The 11934-nt window shown below is 39.2% G+C and overlaps 1 protein-coding gene across 3 annotated transcripts in view; it reads right to left on the bottom strand.

The window, feature by feature from the left end:
* Window positions 1-1067: 1067 nt before the first annotated feature.
* The window catches only part of APPL1 (adaptor protein, phosphotyrosine interacting with PH domain and leucine zipper 1), a 50447-nt gene continuing 39580 nt past the window's right edge, over window positions 1068-11934 (bottom strand). For 2 of the 3 annotated variants that reach the window (XM_062201122.1, XM_062201124.1), the window contains exons 16-22: window positions 9542-9594; window positions 8189-8363; window positions 8054-8090; window positions 6859-7005; window positions 6273-6323; window positions 5972-6061; window positions 1070-4432 (exon numbers count right to left, since the gene is read on the bottom strand). In XM_062201122.1, coding sequence (XP_062057106.1) covers window positions 4286-4432; window positions 5972-6061; window positions 6273-6323; window positions 6859-7005; window positions 8054-8090; window positions 8189-8363; window positions 9542-9594 — 700 coding nt within the window. In that variant the 3' untranslated portion in view covers window positions 1070-4285. Of the gene's footprint in view, window positions 4433-5971; window positions 6062-6272; window positions 6324-6858; window positions 7006-8053; window positions 8091-8188; window positions 8364-9541; window positions 9595-11934 lie in introns of all 3 variants that reach the window. The other variant, XM_062201123.1, reaches the window with a different exon arrangement.

The raw sequence follows: 11934 nt of genomic DNA, 5'->3' as shown, positions 1-11934 counted from the left end.
TTAAAACATCATCCCATACAAAAATGCAAGTGAGCATCCGATACTAAATTAAATCTTCCTGTATTCTATGTTGCATGCAAGTACAGGTTTCTCCGTGTGGAAAGTGAAGAAAAAGTGACATTCATTCAGCCACATCTGTGTCATATATAGCTGGCACATTAATAGCACTAATGGAAAGGCCCATCTTGTCAGTGATTGACTAAATGTGCAAATATCAAAGCTTAGAATTTTCTTCAGCATAATACAATCCACCTTAATGAAACTGAAGCTATGATTTCTGAGGTGGAGATTTTTGACTAAATAGAGTACTTCAGGGGTGTGCATCTAGCACAGTGGTTTGAAGCCGCCACATCCCACATCAAGTGCCTGGTTCTAGTTTTAGACACACTGTTCCCAATCCAGCTTCTTGCTTATGTGATCCTGAAAAAAAAAGCAGCTGGGTCTCAGCCACCCACATAGATTCCTGGCTTTGGCCTGCCAGCCCTGGCTGTTGCACATACTGGGGAACAGACCTCACCAGTAAATAGACTGATGATGATTCTTTGTAAATCAAACTGTGTGGTATGTGCTTAAAAGCAAGTGGGAAACTATGTTTATCAGTATATAAAAATAGAGAAGATACTCATGCCCTCAGATAAATTATATAATTCTGGATTTTCTAAAAGTATGTGTATAAAATTCAAGACAAATTCTAACACTAACTCCTAGTAGAAGAAAAGCACTTGGTGTTATTAAAAAAAAAAAAAACAAAAAAACAAACTGCAAACAGCATGTGGATTAATATGCACCCCTGGTAAAACTTAAGCTGGTATACAGCCCAAGTAGTAATGAGTACAAGTTGTCTGTAACACATCTCGGCTCATTGTTGAAGTCTCTGTGCTACCAGGAAACAGTCACCAGTGATGAGTTGGTTTGCTTCTACAACAAACTCTTCCCAATGTGATGATGCTTTAGCTGTTAGAACTGTAGTGGCGCGAGAGATGTAATTATAGTGTCATGCTAAATTAAAAAGTCCAAACATTTTACAAGACATTAAAATTACTTGCAGAAAGAGTATATATCAATTATTTCATACAAAAAAGACTGTACAAAAATCATGGACTTTATTATACATTAAAAAATCTAACAATGTATTTCCTGAAGGCTTGTTATCAGCAAATACCTATTTTGACAAAATGAAAAAATAAGTTCTCCACAATCACATGAAGTTGAGTTCTTCAAATCCAATTTTAAAGGGAAACGCATGATTTGTAATTGTACACTGCAAGATTAATAGTATCAGTGAAATAAGAATTAACTAATTCACTTACATTACAAAATCACCAAATATACAAAGCAATTTTGCACATTAGTTTTAACTTAATCCTCAGTGCTCATATTAACTGAAGTAAATTACATATGAGTGCAGCCATGAGAGATTGGTTACAAAGTATAATATGGTTCCAGTTTCAAATCTTGATGTATTAATGAAAAAAAAGCTAAGAGTAAAACTTGGTAAAAAATAAAATGAAGGACTTGCTTGTTACGATTGGTGAATTTAAATATTTAAAGTACAATTTGAATGCTAGGAGGCTGTTATCAAAACCAGTATTTTCATTTTACTCAGGTAGCACAAAGTTTTACAGTATATTAGCTGTTCGTTACTACCAGCATTTGTAAGATGATTTTAAGTGGTTCTTATGTGAAAATTAAGCCAGATACCTTAGCACTAAGATGTGTCACCTCAGATGCCACACACATCCTACTGTCCTTTTCCCAAACATAATGGAAACAACTCTACCACCTCCAGACTATGGAGCCTAGGAAGTCTTTCAAAAGTCAAACAATCAGTGCAGATGCAGCAAAAGCTAGACTAGCTTCTGTTCACGGTCAAGTTTCAGCTTCCTGTTGCCAAGTGTTCAGAACGCTAAAAGGGAGAAGCAATAACTGGTTTCCTGTCTACTGACTTCATTACCTTAGTTAACGTACTGTTCCTGTAGGTAGAAGGTGCAGCAGAACTAGACAAGCTTAACTTCTGCCCTTTTAAAGTAGTTGTGTTAATTTCTAAAACTATTAAGTCTAAGTTTCAGTCAGGAAAAGGTGGCCCCCATCTAATCCAATCACCATTAAAGTATCACAGAACTCGGAGGGCAACAGAACAAGACGAGCCTTACCGTTAGGCAGAAACTCACAGGCACTGTCTTTATAAACAAAACAGAGCTTTTAAGGTTGATGCTTACAAAGGTACAGTCATAAAACAGGTCAATAGTAATGGAATTGAAGGTGCACCCTCTAAGGCTGTCTCAACTGGTCAATTTGTACTTGGCACTGGAATGCCTTTTGCTCTGACCTCGGGGCATGGGTGTGTCTTTAAGGAAATTCCTATGACTATAGGACTTAAAAGGAGCTAAATCTGCCAGTACCCTTAACTCTAGCCTGCACTTTGACCCAGAGGGCTAACAAAGGACAGTACTTGGCTGGTGCAAAGTTTGAGCCGACCACCACCTTCGTAGGGCCAGAGATTATCTAAGTGTAATATTAACAAGATTTAATGAAACAGTAAGTTTACCAATCTCAAAGATCTTAAAAGCAGGACTGGCCCTGACATATCAACTACTGACCACAGAAGAAATTTCAACTCCAAGAAAAGGAATGATACACTGCTGTGAAAGCATTCCCTTTAGTCTGTGTGTTCGAAACGTAAGGCTTTTAAGAATATTAACTAACTATTACTCCCATTTGGCACACGGATAAAAAGAATATCAGAATCCTATATATATTTCTTCCTTCCTACAGAAAACAACGTACATACGAAGTGTGAGACAACTGAGCTATATTTTGAGAACTAGAACAGATGCCATTCCTAATTTAGAACTAAGAAAACTATATCAATGAACAAAAGGATTTTCTTTAGTGAAATTAGTCTAAGCAACTAACCTGTTGAAAATTTGTAAATATATGGCTATGTAAAATATTTTATTCAATATATTGAGCTTGTACAAGTTAAACACATTTCTATGAGCAATATTAAAAATCTGATTAAAGAAAAAGAAATCAAGTTTTGACAGAGAAGACAGGCAGTAGAGAAATGGCATTTTAACCTTGGCACCAGGCTAAAGTCCTTCCTTGGTCAACTTCTCCTATATCACACCAAACATTCACTTTGAGTCTTTCATGGAATGAGACCTTTGACTCACTTGAAGAGTAGAGGTATTTACAATAATTAGTGCAAACTATTCTACTCTCATACATCAGTGGCTTTGTGGATATAAAGTGATGATTCAGTACTTTATCAAAACATAGCGTTATGAAAATATGGGGACTCTCAGTCTGAAATTTAAGACTACATTTTCTAAACTAAACTCTGGGAATTTTTCCTTTAAACATAACTGTTATAGAACTTCTTTTGAAATGTCACTTGATTATCAATAAAAGTTATTTCATACAATGCAGAAAATGCAATGTATTATCCCATAACAATCTCTTTACATGTCAGTCCTAATCTAAAATGCATTTGAGCAAAAACATCTTCTAATAAACTCCAAAACCTTACTTTAACCATTACTGCTCTGCAGCAATAATTGAAGTCCCAACCTGAGAACTGAGAAGTGATAATAAAATGCCAACATCTGTCCCAATCTTGAACCAGAAGACATTAACCGCTTTCCTACTGGCATCACGTGCAGTACACCAGAGAAATGTGAGCAATCAAGGAAGTGCCCCCAGATCACCACTACCACTGGCCACAACTGGAAACCCGAAGACTAAGATCTCTAATACTTTTGTAAAAGTTCTATTGCACATTTAATATTGTTAAAATATTTGCAAACTCATCAATTTATCTGTATAAAGGATTTTAAACTTATTCAACTGAATGTTTCCTCATTGCCAGCAAAACATTCCCAATGAAGAGGGAGCATATCCATGAATAGCCAGACCTGAAGAATAAATTACTTTTATGTTCATAGCCAATTACAGTGTAAGATAAAAAGTTAAAAATTTGAAGGACAAAAACACTTGAGCAAGTTTAATTCCCCAGTAATCTCTTTCAGGGAGATAAGTGTCTTTTAAACACGCAGATTTTAATGTTAATGCATAGTATATTATTTTTAAGGAAAAAAAAAAAAACTCAAGGCAAACCTAAGTCATCAAGTTCAAGCTTACTTTAAAAATGAAGCTAAAACGAGGACATATAAAGCTTAGTTTCCTTCTTGGTATTTCAACATGGTTGTTACCTTGTGCCATTTCACCACAGAAATTGTCAAATTCCAAAGGAGGAATTACCAATCAAAAAGCAAGGGTAAGTTTATGCTTCTGACTCTCTCTTCTTTGTTTCTTCTCCCAAATCACTCTCTTCTGACTGGCTACTGCTAAGGACAACAAATTGCCCTTCATTACTGGCTTGGTTTGGTCTACTGGAAGCAGCTATCAAACGACTCTGTTCTTCCAAGTCCTAGTGGAAAAGACAGAAAAGAAACTAAGTTAATTGTCTGCAATGAAATGGAAACCTACACAGCTAATATACATACTTGAGAGCTACTCCAATCCTCCTGTCATAACCCTGGCAACTTGGTGAAAAGAAAGACTATACCCAAACAATGCAACACCAAAGTGAGTATTAGCACCATCCTAGAAATCCTATCAAAGCCAACATTCAAGCTAAATCTGGTATCTTCATTTTTTTCTTTCTTTTATGGCTAATAACCAAATTCAAGCTTTTACTATTATAAGGCCCTCATACTGGCTCACCCCACTCCCCTTCCCTTCTTCCTCTCCAGGTCTCTTCGATCCTTGTCCAATTCATCTTGCTTAATCAGGGGTCACCTTCTGCAGTCTAGCCTATCAAAGAAGCTTGACTTCAGTGTTACATTGGCCATTTCTTTGTCCATATGTGGAATCAACTGCCAGTTGCTACTGATCTGTTCTTGAGTATCTCACAGCTGACTCCTCTTTTCTATTCCTGTTGTCAGTGCCACAACCCACACCAGTTCTCACAATCTCATGCATCATTTGTATAACGTTATTCTTCAGATTTTGCTCTGAGAATCATCTAGCTTAAACTTAACCTTTTGGATAGACGATCAGTTGGCACTCCAAGCAACATTTAAAATAAGAAAAACATTACTCTTGTCCCCCAAAGGCAACATGCTTTCCGAAAAGAACTACTTTTGCAAGGGAAATTTGTGATCTATGTGCTGAAAATCAAGTCATACTACATGTCAATATAACTAATGTAAACATCCCATCAGAAGACAAATACCCTTTTCTGCTATGCAGTGAACTGTCTGGTTATGAAGACCCTGAGCAAGAAGAAATTCAATCTGAAAGTCACGATACTGAATTAAAGTCATCAGTGGGGAGGATATTTGACTTGGTGACGAAGACGCCACTCACGGTGCCCAGCATCACATGTGGGAAGGCTACACTGGTTATATTCCTGACTTCAGCTTCTTGCTGACACACACCCAAGGAGGCAGCAGGTGATGGCTCAAACATTTAGGTCTCTGCCACCCATAGAGAGAACCAGATTAAGTTCCTGGCTCCTGCCTTTGGCCCGGCCCAGCCCTAGCTGTTACAGGCACTTTCAGAAAGAACTAGCAGATGGTAGATCTATTTTTGTGACTTTTGAATAAAATGCAATACATAAAAATTTGAAGTCAGTCTTCACAAACCTCATCTAAGAAGATCCAGGGGACAGCTCTGCGGCACAGATTAAGCCGCTGCTTGCAACTGGCATCCCACATCAGAGTGCTGGTCTGAATCTGTCTGTGCTGCCTCTAACTCAGCTCTCTCCGGCAGTGCCTGAGAAAGCAGTGGACAGCAGCCCAAGCATGTGGGCCCCTGCCACTCATGTGGGAGACCATGACGGAGCTTTCGGTTCCTGGCTATTGCTGCCATGTTGGGGTGAACCAGTGGATACAAGATACCTATCTGCCTTTCAAGCAAATAAATCAATCTTAAAAAAAAAAAAAAAGACATTAGGATTGCATACCTTTTCAATCTGCTTTTGTTTACTGAGTTCTTTCTGCTGCTTCTCTTTCACCTTCTCTATTTCTTTCTGTTTTTCTGATGCCCTGCGATCCTAAAGAAGAGATGAATAAAATTGATAAATATGAAATAACTTTATGAGAAAGCACAGCAACAGCTTACACCCTATAGTGGAAACTGATCCAGACTCTAAATTCTGCATTAGCAATAGCATCCATTGTTAACCTTGCTGATTAACAAAAAACAGCTTGCATTAGAGCACTTTAGTTAACATTCTTGGAAAATTAAGCATCTTGGTTCCTTACCAGTTCAGCATGCAAAGCTATTTGTTTTGCCAGTCCAACGGAATCACAAATCTAAAATGGGAAATGGTACAGAAACCTTAGGCAGTTGTCACATCAAAGCAAAAATTTCAAGTATCCAAATAGCTGATACATCCAGTTTTATAACTCAATATGCTCTAAACAAAAGTTGATTTAAAAGTCCTCCAGTCTCAAAATCGAGCTTTGTCTGTCTTCTTCAGAGTCAGCAAACACTGCTGGCTCTCACCTCCTGTGTGTACCCTACAGTCATTACAGACAGGAACACCTGCGAAGAGTGACCAAACAGATCTGATGCTGCTGTGAGCTGAAAGCCTCAGAGTGACTACAGATCGACAGACACACATTCCACTCTAGGAGCTGATGAGGCTAGAAGACTGGAACAGCTATCGGTGGTCTGGAAGACATGGCTCTGCGGATCAGAGGGTTTGTCCTTTATCAACTTGGTTCTCTTCAGTGCAGCACGCTTTGATCAAGCAACTTTGGGAGGTGGTTTTTTTCCCCCAGCAATCTTAAGACCTGTGATTCTGAAATGCATTTCACAATAGAAACATTTTGAAAGACCACATACCTTTTCCCCCTCATTGTTTGATTCAAAAATATAGCAGACTGATGATAGATTACTTTCACTTCTCCCTCCTGAAGTCCGAAGAACAAATCCAAAAAGCCGCTTATTTTCCTGGTGTGTAGCATACAAAACTACACAGGGTAATGGAAACTGCCACAGAAAACATAAGTAATCATGAGATCTTTGAAACCATTACAGCAGCACTCTTATGATGGTACTTCAAAAAAGTTCATTAAAAATGATATTAGAAGGGTTTGTTTTTTTTTTTAATTTACTTGTTTGTTTTTATCTGACAGGCAGAGTAATAGCTATTCCATCTATTGGCTCATCTCTCAGATGCCCACAGAGTTGGGGCTGGGGCAGGTCCAAGCCCAGGCGCTCCGTCCCAGTCTCCCCAGGCACTTGAGCCATCCTCTGTTGCTTCTGCACGTGAGCAGCAAGCTGGATTAGAGGCAGACCCTGGTCTCAGGCACTCCAACACGGGATGCAGCTGTCCCAAGCAGCAGCTTTCTCCACTGTGTCCTAACACCCACCCTCCAAGCTCATGGTGGTACAAAAATTTTTTTGAAATGCATGCAGCTTTTTCAGATTTCTCACAAACTTTTTGCAGTATCCTCATAAATATACTCTATAGTCTACAGCTATCAAGCAATATTAAAGCCAACTTTTTTAACAGATGGGTAATTCAAGATAAATAATATATTTGCTTTGAATTACCAAGTAGAGCAAGAGGTTGCTGAATAATGAATTAGTTTTATTAGGTACTAATACATTTGCAGAGTCAAATTCAGTAACAAAAAATGGTCTATTTCATACATGATTAAGGAGAAACCCTCTTACAGCCACTTCAAAATAGACAATTCATTGATGTTCATCTTTTAATTTCTCCTGTTAATTTCTCCGGTGAATGATGTATGTTCCCTAAGTAACTAAGGGATACTAAGTATCATACCGGATTGTCAGATTGTAGTGGTTCTTTTCTTCTTAAGGGTTTTAGGGTATACTCATTCTTTTAACTCACATGGAATGTGCAAATCTAACTTTTTCGAGATGGACACACATTTAACTAGTTTGGCCTAAACATCAATCATAACACACCAGCATATCTGAATAAACAGGATCAGCCTTAATAGCAAGTTGTAAGATGTACATATGCATCAAGAGACTTAAAATAAAGCCTTCACAATGTTGAACTCACCGTCAGTCTTGTAACTTGTGTCTGTGGATCAATTAACCTACAATAACAATTAAAAATTTGGGAAACAAATTTTAATTACGCTGAAATACAGCTTTTTTTCCCTACAGATTTTTTTAGGAGGGGATTGCTACTTACTTTAAACAGTCACAAGTGACTAATAAATGTGATTCTGTCATACGAAAGATATTATGGATGGCTCGGGCAGCTAAGATTTGGCGCATCGTTTCATAAACAACATCTGGATGGTCATCTGATTTCACTTCCATAGAACCAAGGAATCGGACAATAAATAACTGATGAAGAATAGAATCTATAACAGACCAAAATACATTACTCGTTTTAAATTTCACATTTTTCTTCCAAAATAATAAAATACACTACCTCCTTTTAGGGTTTCCAATGAAAAACTCAAACTAAAGGAGTTATTTACAAGTAATTCCTAACTACAACGTTTAAGAAAATCAGGGGGGGGCCAGCTGGTTAAGCCACTGACACTGGCCTCCCACACAGGTGCCGGTTCGAGTCCCAGCTGTTCCACTTCTGATCCAGTTCCTTGCTAATGTGCCTGGTAAAGAGAAAGATGGCCCAAGTGCTTGGGTCCCTCATCCATGTGGGAGACCCATATAAACCTCTTGGCTCCTCTTGTTAGCCTGGCTCAACATCAGCCACTGCTGCCATTTGGGGATCTCAATCTTTCTCCCCCTCCCTCCTCCCTCATTGTAACTCTGCCTTTCAAATAAATAAATAAATAAAATCTTCAAAAAGAAAAGAGGATATTAAATTTAAATAGCATAAAGATTGAACAATGTGGTTTTCGGTAAAAAGAATTTCTTTTACTATTCCAGTAGCTTTGCTGTGAGTTTGAAATTAAGTCAAAAAATAGCTACTGGAGGGGGCCAGCACTGTGCGGCAATGGGTTAAGCAATAGCCTGTGACTTTGGCATCCTATATCAGAGCACTGGTTCAAGACCCAGCTGCTCCACTTCTGATCCAACTTCCTGCTACTCCTCCTGGGAAGGTAGCAGAAGACGGCCCAAGTGCTTGGACCACTGCCACCCATGTGGGAGAGCCAGATGAAGTTCTGGCCTCCTGGCTTTAGCCTGGCCCAGCCCTGAACATCATGGCCATTTGGGGAGTAAACCAGCAAATGAATGATCTCTTTCTCTCTGTGTCTCCCTCTCTTTCTGACTTTGAACAAACAAAATAAATCCTTAAAAAAAAAAAAAATAGATACTAGAAAAGAAAAAAAGTTCTGTATGCTCCAGTAACCGATACTAGTAATGATACATCAACTGTTAAGAGATCCAAAGTATGGTATTCTGTGTGAATAACAACATCTCAAGTCTAAGTTCTATCACTCTAAGTGTCTTAGGAGTAAATAAAGATAAGAAAACTGAGCATAGTAACAGAACAAATGTAAATGACAAATTCTTCAGCTTGCCACTGAGAAGCAATTCTAAATGACAGAATACTGAACATCTGTTTTACCTTCACTTTCAGATTTTGTACCTCCTCCAGATTCTCCAAATGGATTTGTACGCCTGAAATAGGAACAAAATGGTCAGTTACCACGAGCCACATGGAAGAAATCTAATTATGGAAAACAAAGATAAAATCTAAAAGTCATAAAACTTTGAACACACATTTGGAAAGGAAAGCCCGTTCCTGCCAAAGAACACTACTGTTGACCAAATTACCAAATTATTAACTGTGTCAATAGGCTGAACCCTATGTCACTACACTTCAAAAGACATGAATGGATTGAGAGGATAGCCACACAAAACAGATCAACATCTTAAGAAACCATCCTTCAAAAGTTCTTGAATTTAAAGAAGCTAGCACAGAGGAAAACAGATTTACCTCCAATCTTAGCTACTTAAGAGAAATGCTGGGGCCGGTGCCATGGCTCACTTGGCTAACCCTCGGCCTGCAGTGCTGGAATCCCATATGGGTACCGGGTTCTAGTCCCGGCTGCTCCTCTTCGGGTCCAGTGGAGGATGACCCAAGTGCTTGGGCACCTGCACCCGCGCGGGAGACCAGGAGGAAGTACCTGGCTCCTGGCTTCGGATCGGCATAGCTCTGCCCATAGCGGCCATTTGGGGGATGAAGCAACGGAAGGAGGACCTTTCTCTCTGTCTCTATCTCTCACTGTCTAACTCTGTCAAATAAATTTTAAAAAAGAAAAATGTCAAGGATTTCCTGGCAATGTAAAAATCTCTTGTTGGGTTCTAATTTTGTGTCACAAGTTACCTCTAATGATAATATTTTCTACTATTAAACCTAGATTTCTCAAGGCATAATTAAGAATCCAGGAAGAAAAGTGAACTGGAGATGGAAGTTGCTTCCATCTTACTGTGCTCCTTGGCCTATGGCATATCAAAATCAAAGAAGAAAAGGACAATTCGAAGTAGGTTCTGAGGAGTTGTCCCTTCCCCTCCCCTACTGCCTGCCCCCAACAGGCAGGCGGGCAGTCAGGCAAAGCCCTCAACAGCAGGGATTAGGCCAGGGTTGGAGCTCAGTCAGGAACTCAATCCAGTTCTACAAGGGTGGCAGTGGCCCAACTGACTCAGCTATCAGTGATGCCTCCCAGGATCCACACTGGCAGGAGGCTGAAACTGGGAACTGGGGCCAGGCATAGAATCCAGGCATCTGATGTCAACACCAGTATCTTAACCACTAGGCCAAGTGCCCCCACTTCAAAGTAGAGTTTACAAACAGACAGCTAACTGGTTCCAAGATAACACTGGGAATTAACATAATAGGAAACTGATCTTTTTAATATATACCTGACCAATTACAGCAAATGCTAAATATATTTCTGCAAATATAAGTGACTTCTTGTACATTCAAATTTATTGTAAATTTATTAAGTATCCAACCTCCTTAATTAATGGCATGCTGTAAGCCATGTTTCTTACATCCATGGTCAAAGAAAAATTTTAACTGCCTTGACAAGAATAGTCCTCACTGGGGGCCAGCGCTGTGGCATAGCAGGTAAAGCCACCTCCTGCAGTACCGGCATCCCATGGGGGGCTCATTTGAGTCCTGGCTGCTCCACCCTCGATCCAGCTCTCTGCCGTGACCTGGGAAAGCAGTAGAAGATGGCCCAAGTCCTTGGGACCCCACACACGTGGGAGACCTGGAAGAAGCTCCTGACTCATAGCGTCAGATCGGCACAGCTCCGGCTGCTGCGGCCAACTGGGGAGTGAACCAGCGGATGGAAAACCTCTTTCTGCCTGTCATTCTCTCTCTGTGTAACTCTTTGAAATAAATAAATAAATAAATCTTTTAAAAAATAGTCCTTATTATATAGACAAAAGATCACTCACTAATAGTTCATAGCAGGATGTTTTAGTAAATTCCTAAAGATTTCTTATTCTGATAACAGGATCTTTAAAAGTTCATGGAGAATACGTATAATGAAAAAAAAATCATGCATGGATTTCAGAAATTTTGGACCAAAATAAACTCATCTTTTAATTCTACTTTTTCATGAACTTTTCAAAGTACCCTCATATTACCCTCAAGAATTTTAAAAAGTCATGACCTAAAAATGAAACTACCAATTTTCTTCTGTTATTTTTTAAAAAGATTTATTTATTTGAAAGGCAGAGTTACAAAGAGAGGAGAGACAGAGTAATCTTCCACCCTCTGGTTCACACCCTAAATGGCTCCAACAATCAAGGCTGGACCAGGCTAAAGCCAGGAACTTCATCTGAATCTCCCATGTGGGCCATCTTCCACTGCTTTCCCAGTGGATTGGAAGTGGAGCAGCTAGGATTTGAACTAGCAACCATTTGAGATGCCAGCATTGCATGAGGCAGCTTAACCAGATATACGACAACACTGGCACCAAATTTTCTTCTGTAATTTTATGAGGA

The sequence above is a fragment of the Lepus europaeus genome, chromosome 9 (assembly GCF_033115175.1).
Source record: "Lepus europaeus isolate LE1 chromosome 9, mLepTim1.pri, whole genome shotgun sequence".
Taxonomy (NCBI): domain Eukaryota; kingdom Metazoa; phylum Chordata; class Mammalia; order Lagomorpha; family Leporidae; genus Lepus; species Lepus europaeus.
Note: the sequence above shows the minus strand (reverse complement) of the source record. Positions and strands in the feature narration are given on the sequence as shown.